The sequence below is a fragment of the Euleptes europaea genome, chromosome 5 (assembly GCF_029931775.1).
Source record: "Euleptes europaea isolate rEulEur1 chromosome 5, rEulEur1.hap1, whole genome shotgun sequence".
In the NCBI taxonomy this organism is placed as follows: domain Eukaryota; kingdom Metazoa; phylum Chordata; class Lepidosauria; order Squamata; family Sphaerodactylidae; genus Euleptes; species Euleptes europaea.
The window spans coordinates 9,524,983-9,545,321 of record NC_079316.1 but is presented as its reverse complement, the minus strand read 5'-3'; the positions used below and the strand labels follow the sequence as shown (position 1 = coordinate 9,545,321).

The window sequence follows — 20,339 nt, the reverse complement described above, 5'->3', positions numbered from 1 at the left end:
TTCTCTTTTAACTTTCAGCAGTAGTCGTTTCAAATCTTCACTATTTTCTGCCAATAATGTAGTGTCATCAGCATATCTCAAATTATTAATGTTCCTCCCTCCAATTTTCACTCCACCTTCATCTAAATCTAATCCAGCTTTCCTAATTATATGTTCTGCATATAGATTGAAGCGATAGGGAGATAAAATACATCCTTGTCTGACACTTTTGCCAATTGGAAACCATTCAGTTTCTCCATATTCTGTTTTAACTGTGGCCTCTTGTCCAGAGTACAGGTTGCGCATCAAAATGATCAGATGTAGTGGCACACCCATTTCCTTTAAAACCAGTCATGATCCACACAGTCAAAAGCTTTGCTATAATCTATGAAACACAAGCTGGTTTTCTTCTGAAATTCTCTCGTATGGTCCAGTAACCAGCGTATATTTGCAATATGATCTCTAGTGCCTCTTCCTTTTCTGAAACCAGCTTGAACATCAGGCATTTATCATTCCATATATGGCAACAGCCTTTGCTGTAAGATTTTGAGCATCACTTTACTTGCATGAGAAATTAATGCAATGATCCGATAGTTGCTGCAATCGTTTATGTCTCCTTTTTTGGGAATTGGAATGTAAATGGATCGTTTCCAGTCTGTGGGCCATTGTTTTGTTTTCCATATCTGTTGGCATATTCTTGTCAAGATTTTGATGGACTCCATTTCTGTGGCTTGGAATAGCTCTATTGATATCCCATCTGCTCCTGGTGATTTGTTTCTCCCGATTGCTCTCAATGCAGCTTTCACTTCACTTTCTAAAACTGTAGGTTCTTCTTCAAAAGATTCTTCTTGGAAAGAATCTTTTATCCTTGCACCTCTTCTGTATAGTTCTTCAGTGTATTGTTCCCACCTTTTCTTTATTTTGTCCTATTCAGTTAATGTATTTCCATGCTGATCTTTCAGCATGCCTAACCGTGCTTTAAATTTCCATTTGATTTCTTGGATCTTGTGGAACAGATCTCTTGTTCTTCCTTTTTTGTTGTTCTCTTCTATTTCTTTACACTGGTTATTATAATAAGTCTCTTTGTCTCGACGTGCGAGTTGCTGGAACGTTGCACTTAGACTTTTGATTCTATTTCTGTCACCTTCTACTTTTGCTTCTCGTCTATCTCTGGCAATTTTAAGAGTTTCCTCAGACATCCATCGAGGTTTTTCTTTTCTTTTGGCTACAGAAATAGTCTTTGCACATTCTTCCTTGATAATATCTCTAGTTTCCACCCATAGTTCTTCAGATTTACATTCACTTGAACTCAGTAATGCAAATCTGTTCCTTACATGGTCTTTAAACTCTTCCGGAATATTGCTTAGATTGTATTTTGGTGCTATGAATGTTTTGGTATTTTTCTTAAGCTTTATCTTGATTTTCGATATTAACAATTCATGATCTGTACCGCAGTTGGCTCCTGGTCTTGTTTTGGCTGAGAGAATAGAGCTTCTCCATCTTCTGCTTCCAATTATATAATCTATTTGATTTCTATACTGGCCGTCTGGTGATGTCCATGTATACAATCGTCTATTTGGTTGCCTGAAACATGTGTTTGCAATGAACAGATTGTTGTCTTCACAGAATTCTACGAGATGTTCTCCTGCTTCATTCCGTGCTCCTAGCTCAAATCTGCCAACAACATTTGATTCTGCTTTGTTTCCTCCTTTTGCGTTCCAATCACCTATGATTATCAGCATATCTTGTTTAGGTATGTGATCAATTTCTTCCTGAACACTGGCATAAAAACTTTCAATTTCTTCCTCATCAGCATCTGTAGTTGGGGCATAAACTTGAATTATGCTTATGTTGATAGGCTTTCCCTGAAGTCTGATTGATATTATTTGGTCAAACTTTGCATTATAGCTCCTGACTGCCTTTGCTACATCTTACCTCACTATTAAAACAACTCCGTTTCTTCTCTTTTTGTCATTCCCTGAATAAAACACTTTGTAATTTTCTGATCGAAAATGTCCTAATCCAGTCCACTTTAATTCACTTACTCCCAGGACTGAAATGTCCATACGTTCCATTTCTTGTTTAACAATTTCAAGCTTACCCTGATTCAGACTTCTCACATTCCATGTTCCTATTATATGCGTCAAACAGCTTCGTTTCCTTTTGCATCTATTCATGTCAACCACTGAGCGCCCTTTCGGCTTTAGTCCAATCGCATCATTAAGAACAGCGCTACTCATACTTGTCCTCTGCTCTACCCCAGTAGCAGATTGAGTGCCTTCTTCCAGCACTTAACCTTTTGAGTGCCATCTTCCAGCACTATATCTTTTTTCATTTTGGATTGTCTCATCATAGGGTTTTCAAGGAAAAGGTTGGTCAGAAGCGGTTTACCAGTACCTTCTTCTGTGCAGTACTGTCGCGGTTCGGGCCGTTAAGTGCCTACACTCTTAGAAAGGACCCCTTCCTGAGAAGGGATATGTTATCTTATTCAGCGAGACACCACTAGACCGGAATCAATGGTTCCTAGAAACTTGTTATTGCTCCTAGGACATCTCTTGAACACTCCAATAAATTTATAATAATGGACAAGAGTAGAAGTATATAAAAAAACACATTTATTTACATTATATAATATATGCTTTTGGTTGCAAAGCCTTAAAATATCATATAAGGATAGACATCATTAGTCTTAAACATGTTTATGTAGCAAGTAATCATTCACATTCTCTATGCCTCCATAAAGGAGTATTTTAGTCAGAATATACTCATAAAGTATCCTTAGTGTAATGCACCATTCAGAATATAAGGTTACAGAAATCCTGTCAAAATATGGTTAATTCTTTGGAGAAAGTTTTGGTTAGAAGCATCCTAACTTAAACCATTCAAAACATCATAACATTTTTGTACAGAAGACACACTATACCTTGCTGTGTCATCTGTGTCATCTGGAGTCCTTTAAGAGTCTAAGCTCTATGAGAACATATGAAGTTATCCCAGAGCATCTGTATTTGCTAAGTCTTAAATCCTTTAAAGACTTCTATTAATATTCTTAACTGATCATCATTAAGATCAGGCATTTTCTATGTACATGCTATGCATGCTCTTTCTAGTTTTAGACAGCAATGCTGAATATATAAATACTATGTGTTAGCTTAAAGCTGTTTACAGTCTCTTTGACTGTGCCGATCTGTGTATGTGCATTGTGCATATCTCACAGAGTACAGAGAGTCTCCTTTCCCTTCTCTGGTCTCTTGCTCTGATGAGGTTCAGAAGTCCCTCTGTTAAGTAGAGGACGTTCTGACACAATCTCAGAGGTCTAGCTATTAGCCCTGTATTCAGGATGCTTCTTAGCATTGGTAAGCCAAATAGGCTTAGTTTGTAAGAATCCATAAATCTGATGGACTCTCAGTGTTCCAATACATGGAAAGATCACTGAACTTAGATTCCTATTCAAAGAATAGGAATTCTAAGGGTCTCTATCCTCTTCTAGCAATAGAGCAGTCTCACAAGAAGACTGTAAGTAAGATATGTTGAAATATCCAGATCTTGATACTTCAAGATATCTGAGAACTACTGTCCACGCAAGGACAGAGTTTCAATGGTTCTTGTAGGTTATCCGGGTTGTGTAACCGTGGTCTTGGAATTTTCTTTCCTGACGTTTCGCCAGCAACTGTGGCAGGCATCTTCAGAGTAGTAACACTGAAGGACAGTGTCTCTCAGTGTCAAGGGTGTAGGAAGAGTAATATATAGTCAGAAAGGGTTGGGTTTGAGCTGAGTAAAACCTGAAAAACCTCCAGACAAAGACAACATTCAACAATAGCCATACAGATTAGCTTTGGATTACACACATTAACAGATCACTTCAGGATACAATGGTTCCATATTAACATACCATACCCTCATTAGCACATTATCTTGATACTTACAGGACAATACTTTTGCAGGACAATACTCAGCTCAAACCCAACCCTTTCTGACTATATATTACTCTTCCTACACCCTTGACACTGAGAGACACTGTCCTTCAGTGTTACTACTCTGAAGATGCCTGCCACAGTTGCTGGCGAAACGTCAGGAAAGAAAATTCCAAGACCACGGTTACACAACCCGGATAACCTACAAGAACCAATGAACTCTGACCGTGAAAGCCTTCGACAATATACAGAGTTTCAATGTTTTACATCTCAAGCCTTTTGAGATGGAGAAGTGTCATTCCAGACAGCTGCAGTCTGTCAGTCATAACACTCTAAAAGTGCTAGCTGTTCTGCAGCTGTATTTATGCTGTTTCTAGACCCATTAAGAGTGTTCCTTTATCCCCTCTTCCTTATCCTTCAAAAGGGTACCTTTATTCTCTCTTATCAGATACCAGGAGCTTAGTGGCATCTGCTCCTGTCCTCTGATATCTTATTGTCCAGATATGGACAGCCTTCCCTTTCACTCCTCTGTGCTTAAAGTATAAACCCTCATTTCTGAGGTACATGATCACGTTACATATTTAATTTCTATACCATCCTCTTCGTTAGGACAATACGCATTAAATGAGACTACTTAGAAATCTGTAGCACAACGTTTAACTATATAACTCATAAAACACAATTATAGCTGACATGGTCACTTGCAAAGTGTCATTGTTTACATTTCGTCAGCTGTATAGCCTTCAGAAGGCAAGAAAGCATATTACTCTTATCTTAAGAGAACTGTAATGCCTCAATAGCACAGTTTCAGCTATTGAGACCTTGAAAAGGCCTTTGAGATTCTGACATCTGGCAGCTGAGTCAGAAAGGTGACTTTACGCTGCCCCTTCAAGGGAAGGTGCTCAGCTCTGCCCCTTCAAGGACAAAGCCAGAGTAACTTTAGTAGTTAGCTTTGATAGAGCTAACTTGAGAGTAGTCTCTCAGCCTGACACAGAGCTAGCCTGTCAGCATGACACAGATTTTCATTATACATTACACAAACCTCTGTATGTGTATGATGTGTTTAAGCTCTATATGGAATTAATTCTGCACATGTTCACAGAAATACCATGATTATGTCATAGCCCGACACAGTACTAACCAGGGTTAGCCGTAGTGGCACTGCCGTTGTCTACGAAAGATCCTCTGCCAGTGTCACCTTCCACTACTGCTGCTGCCCAGTAGCTAACCTTCAGGGATTCCTCTGCCCCCATCCCCATTGGAACTGCCTGTTCTCTTCTGCAGATGTGGCCATTGATCCCTTAAGGGGGTGGATGCATCTTTGTCTGGTGTCTCAGCTGTGACCATTCTGTCTTGAGTGACTCTGCTAGGAGTTTAGTCTCTTGATAGAGTCTAGACCCCTTGCGGTATTGCTCTCAGCTTCCCTGACACACACAAACCCCCTCACCACGTTAAGGTGTGCATCCAGAAGGGGTCATTTCATTGTAGATAAGGTAATTCTTCCTTGAAGCACCACATGATGCCTAAATGTTACCTGTGGAGATACTGATACTGTGGAGATCCAGTCACCCAAGATCCTGTTTTTGTCCATAGGTAGTTCAAAACTCCACTGCTGCCTTTCTGGTGGCAGCCTCCACTCCCTTACTCCCCTGTAACCCTACTGATTTGGCATTTATGCTGCCACCACCCAACCATTATAATGTTACTGGCTAGAGAACTGGGAGTCCAGCCCTCCACATCTACAATGCTGCTTAAAGGCTCTGTCCCTGTTCCCCTTCTGCTGCCTCACTCTCTTTCATTACCAGGGTTACCAGATCCCTCTTTGCCACCAGCAGGAGGTTTTTGGGGCGGATACTTAGTTAAACCTTACATAAATAAAGCGTTGTGTTAAAAATCAAATTTAGCCAGGTCCATTAAGTATAACTGCTAGAACTTATTCTTATGATTGAATGAAGGAAAATCATTGTCAGATAGGGCTTCTGACAGCCCCGTTCCCAAACAAGATGGTTTCCCTGCAAACAAGATGGAGTTCTCCGTGCACTCCTCCCCGATGTCAGGCTGTTATCTCGGTTTAGATGTTTCCTTTCGTTCCTTTGCTGAACCGTCCAGACTTCAAGGACGGCTCCACATACCAAAGCCTGGGAACGCCACTCCTGGGAAATAATGCTCTGTTTATGCTTTGTAATCTCCCGCCGTTTCTATGCCTTATATTTCCAACTAACGAGCAAGACAACTCATAGCTGTCATCTTATCCTCAATGCACTCTATTGCCTATTTGACCAGTAAAAGCCATCTGCTTGGAATCTGATTGTCTCTGTGGTGATTTCTGGTTCTATGGGTCAAGAGCTCACATTATGACAGCTATCACCCTTTTCATCAGTCAGGCTGGAGCCCAGGAGGGTTCGCCTGCCACTCGGATGGGAGCTAAGACAAAGCTCTCTGAGTGAGTTTACCGTGACTGGAGCCCCGTGTGGCTCGCCTACCACTCGGATGGGAGCTACGACAGAGCTCTCCGAGTGAGCCCGGTGTGGTTCGCCCCGGTCCCGGTGGATCTGTTCCCCGGAGCCGGAGCCCTGGAAGGGTCTCCTCCTTGATACCTTCCTTTGAGGACGCCCTAGACAACGTTCATCAGGCAGAAGTGGAACGTAGCCGCCTGACTGGACTTGTACGGGCGCAGCATGGAGGCCAGCGCCCGCCACGACCTCCTAGTGTCAGATTGTCTAGTGGAGGATGCTCAACTGGCCCAGTTGTGCGGAGCCGGGTTAAAAGCACTGGCAAAACGGATGGTTGAGCTCTTCCACGGAATGACCTCGACCACCGCTTCAATGGCCGGGATTGCTAAGCTGTCAACCCCCGTCTTTGGTGTCAGTGCAGCGACCTTAGCGGTTCAGGTCCAGCCGCAACTGGATCTTCCGGATCAAGCCGGATCTATTTCGGCATGGGAGCAGGAAGCTCTGCCACTAGTGACCACGACCCTGACCACCAAACTTGAAGCGGATCAAGTTTTAGCGGATCGTAAGGGGACCAAAGAGGACTTGCACTATGAGGAAACTCTCTGGACTGCAAACCTCCGAATCAGCCAGCCCCGTCGCTTAGGTGATGCGGGCAAGGATATGTTTTTGCTCCGACAGCACAATCGGGAACACATAGACCGGGTGGCCCACTTGCAGGGTCAAATGCACGTTTTGCTTCACGACAACGACTGCTTGCAGCAGATACAAGCCGACCCGGATGGCTCGGCCCCAGCTCCACAACGAGGGTCTCCTGATCAGGCTCAACCGCAGCAACCTGCGGCACCTCTGGGTGGAGCGCCCATGTTGCCAGTAACTCTAGCAGTGCCTGTGGCGCCAGGAGACCCTAGAGCTCCCGTCCTGCCACCGCCAGGAAGTCCAGGGGCCCCGTTGCTTGGATCTACACCAGCACCCGTACTACCTCCAGTTCCATGGAGACCACCCAAACTGAAGATCTCTTTTGCCGGCTCGGCAGAGATACTACCTTGTCAGCGACCCAAGGTGAGGGGAGGCCAAAAGCCTCCCCCCGAAGCCTCCGTTTCCTGCCCGCAGAGACCAGCACGGCCCCCTCAAGATCGCGAATCCCGATTCCAAAGGGGAGCTTGCCTCGTTTGCGGCGCGATGAACCACTTTGTTTCAGCATGTCCTCAATGCCTGGAACTCCCTCGACCGAATGCATTGCCCCGAGCTCGGGGACGACCTCAACGCAGAGGCACCGCGGCCACCCGCAGTACAGCACCGGGACGGCCCACACCCTCTGCACTCCCTACTTCTGCAGACCCCTCCGGGTCCTGGATTACAAGTGCCCCAGTGGGGGACAATTCTTCGTCTTCGGACAGGGATCTTCCCTGGGATACCCCAGCGTTAACCCTGGACTCGCTTCCTGACCTCTCACAAAACCGGGGAAGGTCTCAACGCGGAGGTGCCGCGACCGCCCACAGTACAATGCCAAGTCGGTTCATACCCTCTGCACTTCAGTTCAGAGACTCTCCCGATCTTCCTGTTTCTACAGACCCCTCCGGGTCTCGGATTACAAGTGCCCCAGTGGGGGACAATTCTCCATCTTCGGACGGGGATCATCTCCAGGATACCCCAGTGCTAAACCTGGACTCGCCTCTTGACCTGTCTAATAACCGGTCACAGTCTGCGGTGAATGGAACGTCCCCGCAGACCCCCGCAGTTTCTCCTGCAAAACCTACGAAACCGACGAAGGTGAAAGAAGTAGAAAATACGGTGTATGTGGACGCAGTGTTGTAACACTATAAAGGGGGTCCCCAACTGCCTGTCAAGGCACTTATTGACTCCGGTTGCGGTCGCACTCTCATCAATGAGGCCACATTTGCAGCACTCAAAGTCAAGTCCGAGGCTTTACCAGCCCCCGTCCAATTTGCCCAAATGGATGGGAGCCAATTCAAAGGGGGCCCAGTTGATCATCGCACTATAGGGGTGGCGATGGGAATTGGCTCCCACTGGGAGCAAATAGACTTTACCATAGCCCCTATCAGATTTGAAGTGGTCCTGGGAATTAACTGGATTAAAGGTCATTGTCCCAGTATAGACTGGGAGACGAACACGATCTCCTTTGCCAACCCCAAATGCGACCAGCACCGACAGCAAGTTGCGGTGCTGTCTCCACCCGCTTTGGCATTAATCTCCGAAGTCCCATCACCGCCATCCCTCCCTGATATATACCAGGACTTTGCGGATGTCTTTAACATTAAAGAATGTGATGCCTTACCCCCCCCCCACCGGGCTACTGACTGTGCAATTGAAGTGGTGAAGGACTGCACATTAACCAAGAGTAAAATTTACCCAGTGAGCACTTCCGAGCGCACTGTACTACGGGACTTTTTGGACAAAAACCTTGCCAGAGGGTTCATTCGCCCATCGAATGCTCACAACTCAGCCCCCGCGTTTTTCGTCCGAAAAAAGGAGGGCGACCTACGCCTCTGCATTGACTTCCGAAAACTCAATGCAGTTACTCAAGCCAACGCCTATCCTATACCGCTAATTTCAGATATTTTGGGACAACTGCAAGAGGGACGTATTTTCTCCAAATTGGACCTAGTAGAAGCCTACTACCGCGTCCGTATCCGCGAGGGGGACGAACACCTCATTGCCTTCTCTAGCTGTTTTGGAATGTTTGAATTCCTTGTGATGCCCTTCGGGTTAAAAGGGGCCCCGGGGGTCTTCATGCAACTCATCAACGAAATCCTCCATTATTTACTGTACCGCGGGGTGGTAGTTTATTTGGATGACATTCTTATTTATTCAAAAACCATGGACGAACACGTCACTTTGGTCCGAGAAGTACTACACCGCCTACGCAATCACCAACTCTTTGCAAAGCTGGCTAAATGCAAATTTCACCAGAGCAAAATAACTTTCTTGGGATATATAATCTCCCACCATGGCCTTAGCATGGACCCGGCCAAGGTCCAATCCGTCCTCGATTGGACTCCTCCCTCCAACCGCAAGCAAGTACAATAGTTTCTGGGCTTTGCTAATTTCTACCGCGGATTTATCCCTAATTTCGCCCAAATAGCACTGCCCATCACCGACCTTCTGAAAACCAAGGGTAAAGAAAGCTCTGCTACTTTACCCTCCACTAAGATACTGTGGACTGATCAATGCCAGACCGCCTTTGTAGCCCTCAAACGCCTTTTCACATCAGAACCTGTGCTACGGCACCCAGACCCAAATCGAATGTTCATTGTACAAGTCGATGCCTCCGACGTAGCTATGGGAGGGGCCCTACTCCAAAGAGGACCAGATGGTCTCCTTCATCCCTGCGCTTACTTCTCAAAGAAATTTGCGCACTCCCAATTGAACTGGCCTATTTGGGAGAAAGAAGCCTCAGCTGTTCACCATGCACTTACTCTATGGCGACAATTCCTGGAAGGGTCTAAAGTCCCCTTCGAAGTTTGGACCGATTACAAGAATCTAGCCGCCCTCACAGGAACCCACAAGTTATCCGCGAAACAACAGCGTTGGGCGGAATTCTTTGCTCAGTTTCGTTTTGTCCTGAAGCATGTCCCAGGAAAACAAAACGTCCTCGCAGATGCTCTCTCCCGGTTGCCTCAATACCCGGCGAAACTCGATCGGCCAACAAACTCTTTATTTACGCCCGAGCAAAGAGAAGCCCTACCCGTACTGGCTGTACAAACTCGATCCCAGACGCTGCCCCAGCGAAAGCACACAGTAGCTGGCATGCAAACTCCTCCAGTCCTACCGACTGCCCAGCTGCCCCCGCAACGGAAACCCACGATGACCGGCGCTCCAGCTCCTCCAACCCAACCGGCCGCCCAACCGCCTGCAGTCTGCGCACCACCGCATGTAAGCGCTTCCCCCTCGTCAACCCCCATAACTGCTCCTACTGCCGCTGTAAACAAGGGGGGGGGGTCCCCGTCTCCGAATCTTTCTTAAATTCCCTTCGGGAACAATGCCTTATGGAACGCTCTAATCAAATCCTGCCTCCTGGTGTAATCGAACAAGGAGGCTCTTGGTACAAAGACTCGAAATTGTATGTGCCCAAAGCGCTCCGAAAAGACGTCTTACACTTGGCTCATGGAGTAAAGACAGCTGGACACTTTGGATTCCTAAAGACCCTTCACCTGTTGCGCAGACAATTTTGGTGGGGGGGGAATGCGTTCTGACATTGACTCTTTTATTCGCAGCTGTCCTGTTTGCGCCACAGTCAAACGATCTCAAGGCAAGCCCCCAGGACTACTGCAACCACTTGAAATACCCAGCAAACCCTGGGAAGTGATTGCTATGGATTTTATGACGGATCTCCCTCTCAGCGGGGGGGAAACTGTATTATGGGTTATCACTGACTTATTTTCTAAGCAAATACATTTGGTTCCATGTGCGGGGATCCCCTCCGCTCAGAAGTTGGCCCGCCTCTTCGTGTCACATGTCTTTAGACTACATTCGTTTCCACGCAAGATAATCTGCGACCGCGGAAGTAGTTTCGTTGCTAAGTTTTGGAAAGCTTTTCTCAAATTGGTGGGGGTGGAGCAGGGGTTTAGTGCATACCATCCCCAAACGGATGGTCAAACCGAACGTGTTAATGCTGTACTTGAATGTTATTTGCGCTGTTATGTCAATTACCACCAAGATGACTGGGTAGAACTGTTGCCTTTTGCGGAATATGCTTACAATAATGCTGTACATCAGTCCACAGGCTTCAGCCCGTGTTATGCGGTGTATGGACAGGACTTCGGTCCTATCACCCCAATAGAAGGTTTGGAGGGGGAGGGGATGCCAACATTGCCTCTTGGGCACACACCCTCCGTACCACATGGCCCTGGCTGGTTAGCAACCTTGACCGAGCCAAGCGCAAATACAAGACGCAGGCTGACAAGCATCGTTCCCCCGGTGGGGACCTGCAAGTGGGTAACCTGGTATACCTTTCCACCAAGAACCTGCGTTCCACCCGTCCGTGCCATAAGCTCAATGCTAAGTACATCGGCCCATTTCCCATCATTCGCATCATAAATCCTGTCACGGTGGAACTGTCTCTCCCCAAAACCCTGAGGCGTGTGCACCCCGTTTTCCATATCAGCCTTCTAAAGCCCCATGTTGCTTCCCCGCAATGGCACCCAGAGCCGCCTCCTGAACAGCCCATAATGGTGTGGGGGGGGAAGAACATTTCGAAGTCTCCAAAATCCTGGATTCCCGCATACACCATGGGGCCTTGCAATACCTGATCCGCTGGAAGCACTTCCCCCCTGCCTATGACGAATGGGTTCGCGCACGGGATGTCTCCGCCCCCAAACTCGTCAACGCCTTTCACAATACCTACCCAGACAGACCAGCCCCCTTGCCGGATGGGAGGGGGCCTTAAGGGGAGCAGGATGTCAGGCTGTTATCTCGGTTTAGATGTTTCCTTTCGTTCCTTTGCTGAACCGTCCAGACTTCAAGGACGGCTCCACATACCAAAGCCTGGAACGCCACTCCTGGGAAATAATGCTCTGTTTATGCTTTGTAATCTCCCGCCGTTTCTATGCCTTATATTTCCAACTAACGAGCAAGGCAACTCATAGCTGTCATCTTATCCTCAATGCACTGTATTGCCTATTTGACCAGTAAAAGCCATCTGCTTGGAATCTGATTGTCTCTGTTGTGATTTCTGGTTCTATGGGTCAAGAGCTCACCCCCCCCCCCCGTTTTGCACACGATCTCCGGCCAGGGATTTACAATTGTATTGGGACCCATCCATGTAAATCTCCAGTCTGATATCGGGTCCCGCGCACAAAGCCAAGAGCTCAGCCATCTCCTCCACTGATTGCTCATAATTGTTCCTGTTTTAGTTTTACTTAAGTCGTTACTGGCAGGAAATGACTACATTGTCTCTTTGTTCCTGTAACCCTATTGTATCAGCCCTATATATGTATCCTCTCTCCCCCATTCATGTATTCCAGCCTTGCTTGTCTCTTTACTGAAATCACTGACTTTCGGAATAAATCCTTGAATCGCTGCTCTGCCTGGATTTGAGTTCTATTGCCTGAAATGCCGTGCATTTGCTGAAGCCTGACATTAGGCTGGAATCACTTTTTTTATGTTCTACTAGTTTGTTCTTGAAAAGATGTTTTCTATGTCGTCCCGATCCGCGGAACTGATCCGGCGGTACGAGCGCATCTGCCAGTCAGAACGGCAGAGAGAGGCACTACTCCAGGAAGAAGCAGCCCCGGAAGGAGCCGGTCCACTCCGGGAGGAAGCAGCCCCGGCAGGATGCCCCGCAGAATTTGCCGAGGGGACACCGTGAAACGAACTCTGCACCGGACAGAACGTCCACCGATCGACAATGACCCCAAGCTTCGATCACCTGTACCGAGGCCCGCTGTAAGACCGGTACTCCGGGAGGGAGGCACTGCTTCGTGACCAGATGCCAGCCACCTCGACCCCTTGCCCCCGGGAGGAGGAACACCATCTTCTACAAGAGTGGAACCACGACCTGACCTGGGAGAATCGGGACCTTCAGGCCCAGCTGGGAGCCCTGCAGAGGGAGATGACAGCACTAGCAGGAACGGTGTGAGGACTCCGATCGTCCATCGGCGCTGCGGCCACCCCACCCCCCTGTTCATTCTCCATGCACAGTCGCCCGGGACCTGAACATCTCCTTTGATGGGACCTGCGCCCTGTTACCCCACTTCTTATTGCAACTCTCTGGCTTCATGAATGACCAGGGTGAGACTTTTCCTTCTGAAGAAGCCCTGGTGCGGTATGCCATCGGGCTTCTGGAGAAGGAGGCGGTAGAGTGGGCAGTGGCAGCAACAGAAGTTAACCCTGGACTTTTGCATTCCCTCAATGATTTCCTGGAAGCCCTGCACCGCCGGTTTGAAGACCCTCACCGGGCAGAGAGGGCCAAGATTGCCATGTGCAAATTGAGGCAGGGGTCCCGGTCAGTGATAGAGTATGCCCAGGAATTCCAGTCCCTGGCATGCAAAGTGCGAGAGTGGAGTGAAGCCACTAAGGTCCAACACTTTCGCAAGGGACTGCGCTGGGAGGTGTTGGATGGCTGCCTGACTCTGGGAGACCCTGACACTGTGGAGGGCTGGATCCGGCTGGCGGGGCAAGTAGAACACCGCAAGCTTACCCTACATTTCGCCAAGGATCGCCAGAGGAAGGAATCCCCCCCAGAGGCCTGACCAAGGGGAACGCTGCGACGGAGGCATACCGAGGCGAGGGGAATTGAGGCAGGTTCCCAGAGAAAAGAGCACGCCCCTTCAGAGAGGGGTCCTGTCTGCGTTGCGGAAGAATGGGACACTTCACGGCCAAGTGCACCAGCGGATCGCCCAGACAGGCGACAGGCGAGAAGGCTCAGACCAGATACCAAGTTCCGGACCTGAAAAGAACGGAGGGAACACCCACCCAGCGTGGAACAGCAGCTTTAAGCGTAGATCTGGAGCCTGTTCCGTGCAAGCATCGCTGCTGTTCCAGAGATGTCTCGCTGCCAAAAAATGAAGGAAGCTTCCTGTGAATGAACCGGCACAGGAGGCTACTTCACAAGAAACCGAGCCGGTTCTGACCTGGGTGAGTGACCAGGGAGAGACTCTCCTGATACCCGTGGTGTTAAAGAATTCCCGGGGGGGGGATCCAGTTGCAGTAGTGGGCATATTGGACTCTGGTTGCTCCAGAACTTTAATAGACCAAGAAGTGTTTGACCGATTACAGTTGGGGGCGGTGGAGTTGAACCAGCCCTTACGCTTCCATCAAATGGATGGGAGGGACCTTCAGGGGGCCCCTGTTCATTTGCACTCTGACCCTGTGTTGCTAGGGATGGGGGATCACTGGGAGCAAATCAGCCTCACCATAGCCCCTGGGATTGCTTACTTGGTGGTTCTGGGAAGCAATTGGTTGGTGGGTCACAATCCCAGCATTGACTGGGCACAGCATCAAGCAGTATTTGAATCCCCCCAATGCAGGTGGCATTGCAGGGAGGACATGCCTGATGGGGGGAGGGTGACTGCCGCGACAGCGATTCCCGTGACGCTGCCCCCGGAATATCAGTACTTTGCTGATGTCTTTGAGGGGAAGGACTGTGACTTACTACCCCCTCACCGCACTACGGACTGTGCCATCACATTAACGGCAGACATGAAGCCCTCCAAGGCTCGGGTTTACCCCATGAGCCCCCAGGAAAAAACTGTACTGCAGGAGTTTCTGGATAAGAATCTGGCTAGGGGATTCATCCGTCCAAGGCTGCATTTTCCTCACCCTGCTTCTTTGTAAAGAAGAAGGGGACTTCAGACCTCTGGTTGTGTGTGGACTATAGAGGGCTTAATGCAGTTACTGAAACTAACGCATATCCCATCCCCCTCATCCCTGACCTTCTCAGCCAGCTACAGGAAGGCAGGGTATTTTCTAAACTGGACTTGGCGGAAGCCTACTACCGGGTTCGGATTAAGGAGGGGGATGAGGCTAAAACAGCCTTCTTGTGTTGCTATGGGCTTTTTGAATTTAGGGTAATGCCTTTCGGGTTGTCTGGAGCTCCGTCCTGCTTCATGCAACTCATCAATGAGATTTTGCATGATCTGTTGTTCCAGGGGGTCATCGTGTACTTGGACGACATTTTAATTTATTCACGAGACCCGGAAGAGCACCAAAAATTAGTGCGGGAGGTGTTGCGCCGGCTGCGGGAACACCACCTGTACGCCAAACTGTCCAAGTGTGCCTTTAACCAGGACAAACTTACTTTTCTTGGGTTCGTGGTGTCTCCCAATGGGTTAATCATGGACCCCGAGAAGGTCCAGGTGGTCCGGGATTGGGAAACTCCCTGGACCCGCAAACAGGTTCAACAATGTCTGGGCTTCGCAAATTTCTACCGGGGTTTCATCCCAGATTTTGCCAAAATAGCCCTCCTGATCACTGAACTCCTGAGGACCAAGGGGAGGGGGCAGGTGGCCACTGCCGCTAACTATCAGGTAGCATGGGACAACTGCTGCCAGGCGGCCTTTGACTTACTTAAGAGCTGGTTTACTAACGGGCCTGTGTTGATTCACCCCGACTGTTCTCAACCTTTTACCCTTCAAGTGGACGCTTCCGATAGGGCGATGGGGGAGCACTCTTGCAGAAGGATGCTCAGGGGAGGCTCCAACCCTGCGCCTATTTTTCCAAAAAGTTCTCTGGGGCCGAACTCAACTGCCCGATAGGGGAGAAGGGGGCCATGGCAATTAAACACGCCCTCATGGTCTGGCGCCAGTTCTTGGAGGGGGCGGTGGTACCTTCGAGGTTTGGACGGACCGCCAGAACCTCGAAGCCACCCTGGGGCAGAGGGAGCTTCGTTGGGTGGATTTTTTTTCTAAATTCCGCTTCACTATCAAGCATGTTCCCGGGAAAGAGAATTGCCTGGCAGATGCCGCATGCCGCAATACGACTGCAGAGTCGAGCGGCCGATTGGGTCCCTTTTTACCCCAGAACACCTTAGCTTGGACCCGGAAGGGGCAAGCGCAGGAGTTCTAACCCACGCCCACGCCCGGGCAGCGCCACCCCCGCCCACGCCCGGGCAGCGCCACCCCCGGTTCTCCCACAGGGAGAAGCCACCAAAACCACCCTTCCCCAGGGAGTCCAGGCCTGGACCCAGACCCGGGCAGCAGTTCCCCCGTCTCCCCCTGACCTCCCGCAAGTGGAGGCAGCCGCACCCCCCCCCCACGCTCACAGGGACCCCCAAGCGACCTGCCCCCTACCACCCAGACTAGGTGGGGGAGGCCCTTTTGGAAGAACGAGGGGGGAAGTCTCTTGGGAGGGAAGAGGCCGGGGCCCCGGAGGGAAAGACTTATGTCCCCCAGAAGCTGCGCCGGGAGGTGCTAGAATGGAGCCACAGCTCCAAGACAGGGGGACACTTTGGTTTTGTGAAGACCCTGCACCTGGTTAGGCTACACTTTTGGTGGTCTGGGATGCAACAGGACATCGATAGCTTTGTGAGGTCCTGCCCAACGTGCGCCACCAATAAATGCCTTATGGGGAAGCCTCCCGGTCTACTGAAACCCCTGGAGACTCCAGAGGCACCCTGGCGGGTGATCGGTATGGACTTTGTGACCAATCTCCCTCCCAGCCAGGGGAAGTCCGTACTGTGGGTGATCACAGATCTGTTTTCAAAACAGATCCATCTTATTCCGTGCGAAGGACTGCCCTCAGCCCACAAGTTGGCCCACCTTTTCGTACAACAGGTTTTCCGTCTGCACGGATTTCCCCGGAAGATCGTGAGCGACAGAGGCTCGGTATTCCTTTCTAAATTCTGGCAGGCGTTTTTGGGGATCGTCGGGGTTCAACAGGGTTTATCTTCCGCCTATCACCCCCAGACTGATGGGCAGACGGAGAGGGTGAATGCCGTCGTGGAATGTTACTTGCACTGCTTCACCAATTATCACCAAGATGATTGGGTCGACCTGCTGCCCCTGGCGGAATATGCCTATAACAACTCCGTTCATTCTGCTACTGGACAAAGTCCCTTTAAGACGGTCTATGGTATGGATTTCGACCCTTTAGGGGCTGTCCCTCTCCCACCAGGAGGAGATCCTCCAGAGGTGTTGGCGTGGTCTAACACCGTCAGAATTACTTGGCTGGGGCTAGTAAAACAGTTGGACCAGGCTAAGGAATGGTACAAGGCGCAGGCTGACAAGCACAGAACGCCCCAGTGGGATCTGGTGGTCAGGGTGTACCTTTCCACCAAGAATTTAAAGTCTTTGCGTCCTTGTCGGAAACTGTGTCAAAAGTATGTGGGTCCGTTTACTATCTCTCGGGTGATCAATGAGGTTACTGCTGAACTGAACCTCCCCAAGACCTTACAAGGGGTACACCCCGTGTTTCATGTTAGCCTTCTGAAGCCCTTTTCTCCTGCTCCCGATTGGCACCCCAAACCCCTGGCTGCAACACCTATCATGGTGCAGGGGGAACAGCATTTTGAAATTTCCAGGGTCCTGGACTCCAGGCTGCGGAGAGGTCAGCTGGAGTACCTGGTGCGCTGGAAACACTTGAACTCAAGTCATGATGAGTGGGTCGCGGCGGAACACGTGAATGCTCCCTCTCTGATCACCGAGTTCCATCAGTGTTGTCCCAACAAACCTGGGAACCCGGGGAGGGGGTCTTTGGAGAGGCGGAATGTCAGATAGGGCTTCTGATAGCCCCGTTCCCAAACAAGATGGTTTCCCCGCAAACAAGATGGAGTTCTCCGTGCACTCCCCCCCCCCGTTTTGCACACGATCTCCGGCCAGGGATTTACAATTGTATTGGGACCCGCCCATGTAAATCTCCGATCTGATATCGGGTCCCGCGCACAAAGCCAAGAGCTCAGCCATCTCCTCCACTGATTGCTCATAATTGTTCCTGTTTTAGTTTTACTTAAGTCGTTACCGGCAGGAAACGACTACATTGTCTCTTTGTTCCTGTAACCCTATTGTATCAGCCCTATATATGTATCCTCTCTCCCCCAGTCATGTATTCCAGCCTTGCTTGTCTCTTTACTGAAATCACTGACTTTCGGAATAAATCCTTGAATCGCTGCTCTGCCTGGATTTGAGTTCTATTGCCTGAAACGCCGTGCATTTGCTGAAGCCTGCCAATCATGGAGAGAGAAAAATTCCCTGTACATAAAAGAGATAAGATAAATTGACCAGGACCCAACAGGCTCAAGCTGGAACATGTCCAGAGGAGGACAACAAAGATGGTGAGGGGTCTGGAGACCGTCCTATGAGGAAAAGTTGAAGGAGCTGGGTATGTTTAGCCTGAAGAGGAGAAGACTGAGAGGGGATATGATAACCATGTTTAAGTACTTGAGGGGCTGTCATATAGAGGAGGGTGCCGAGTTGTTTTCTGTTGCCCCACAAGGTCGGACCAGAATCAACGGGTTCAAATTAATTCAAAAGAGTTTCCATCTAGACATAAGGAAGAATTTTCTAACAGTTAGAGTGGTTCCTCAGTGGAACAGGCTTCCTCGGGAGGTGGTGAGCTCTCCTTCCCTGGAGGTTTTTAAACAGAGGCTTGATGGCCATCTGTCAGCAATGCTGATTCGATGACCCTAAGCAGATGATGAGAGGGAGGGAATCTTGGCCATCTACTGGGCATGGAATAGGGGTCACTGAGGGTGTGGGGGGGAGGTAGTTGTGAATTTCCTGCATTGTGCAGGGGGGTTGACTAGATGACCCTGGTGGCACCTTCCAACTCTATGATTCAATTTTGAAAGAATCTTTCTTCAATAGCACAAGATCAGTAGCAATTGCCAATGGAAAGACCATAATATTTAGTTGACACGAGATCTCTCTATTTTACATAATCTGATGGTAATGTAAGCAATTATATTAAGACTGCTTTATTGACAAATTTTTATTTTTTTATCATTGTCTTGAATTCCAGAGACTGTGCCAGTTGATAAGCAGGTTTGTATAAGAGGAGGTGGACCTATACGTTTCTTGGTCACAAACTGTTTTGAGCACTGAAGGTAAAAATAGGAAAGAGAAATAATTTAAATTGGGACGGAAGCTACTTTATCTGCCTTAGAATTAGCAGGTGCCACTTCCAAGCCATCTTCATACCCAAGTAGAGCATGTGATGATGACCCAGTAAGATCCTAAGGATTGAGAGCCAGCATGGTACAGTGGTTAAGAGCGTTGGTTTGGAGCATTGGACTCTGATCTGGAGAACCGGGTTTCCCCACTCCTCCACATGAGCGGCAGAGGCTAATGTGGTGAACTGGATTTGTTTCACCACTCCTACACACAAAGCCAGCTAGGTGACCTTGGGCTAGTCACAGCTCTCTCAGCTCCATTTTGAAATCCCACCATCAGTATTTATAGGGGAGCTAAAACTCATGTAAATTTTTTGCAAACAATTTTATTTTCAGGGCAACCACTTGACCCTACATTACTGATCAGGCATTCAATCGTCAATGTGATTTGTGCTGTCACTTTTGGATACCGGTTTTCTTTAGATGATGAAGTATTTCTCAAGTTAGAAGAAGATGTCAACGTATTTTTGAGATTTGGAGGTTCTTTAAGTTATCTTGTAAGTATCTTTGGCTTTCCTACTGAGACCACAATCCTCCATTAAGTGATTACATTGAACAAAATGTCCGGATATTTTTCCTTTTAGCAAAATGTTAACACACATGAATTCATCAAATTAGCCTAGCTTGAAGCTGTGTGTCAAGGAACTTTTGAAAGAGAGACCGTGAATAGAGGATGTGCACAGCTGATAGCCAGTTATTCTGTGCTGGATCTATGAACATTTTACCTAGTTAGTCTTTAAAAATATATACAGGATCCCATTTTAATTCCATTGGCTTGAATCCAATGGTTCTTTTCTGTAGGTGGGAGAATGCAATTCCCTTCTCTGGCTGCAGCCCAATATGCCCCTGAAATGGCATTTTGGGCTCTGGTTGGAGGGGGGTTAGAAGCAAGGGAGTCATGCTCCATGGTTGAAAAGCCTTCATTCTGCAGAAGAAGCATTCATGTCATGGCATTGTAGCCAGGGATCTATTTGTCCCAGCCCTTATTCAAAGAAAGCACAAATAATTGGGGCTAAGATGGAACATCCAATAGGGAAGCTGCAAGAAGAGGGCTATAGGAGCCCCGTGGCGCAGAGTGGCAAGCTGCAGTACTGCAGTCCAAGCTCTGCTCACGACCTGAGTTTGATCCCGACGGAAGTTGGTTTCAGGTAGCTGGCTCAAGGTTGACTCAGCCTTCCATCCTTCCGAGGTAGGTAAAATGAGTACCCAGCTTGCTGGGGGTAAAGGGAAAGGCATTGGCAAACCACCCCGTAAACACAGTCTGCCTAGTAAACGTCGGGATGTGACATCACCCCATGGGTCAGGAATGACCTGGTGCTTGCACAGGGGACCTTTACCTTTACTTTAAGAAGAGGGCTATTTAAGAAAGCCTCATCCCTCTTCGGCAGGCTTTCCCCACATGCTGCTGACCCATCCCCCCTTCCTGTG

The 20,339-nt window shown here is 48.6% G+C and overlaps 1 protein-coding gene across 1 annotated transcript in view; it reads left to right on the top strand.

The window, feature by feature from the left end:
* Nucleotides 1-20,339, top strand: part of LOC130477893 (cytochrome P450 2J2-like) — a 59,360-nt gene that overhangs the window by 20,882 nt on the left and 18,139 nt on the right. The window contains exon 4 of the mRNA XM_056849974.1: nucleotides 19,248-19,408. Within this exon, the coding sequence (XP_056705952.1) occupies nucleotides 19,248-19,408 (161 nt within the window). The remainder of the gene's footprint in view (nucleotides 1-19,247; nucleotides 19,409-20,339) is intronic.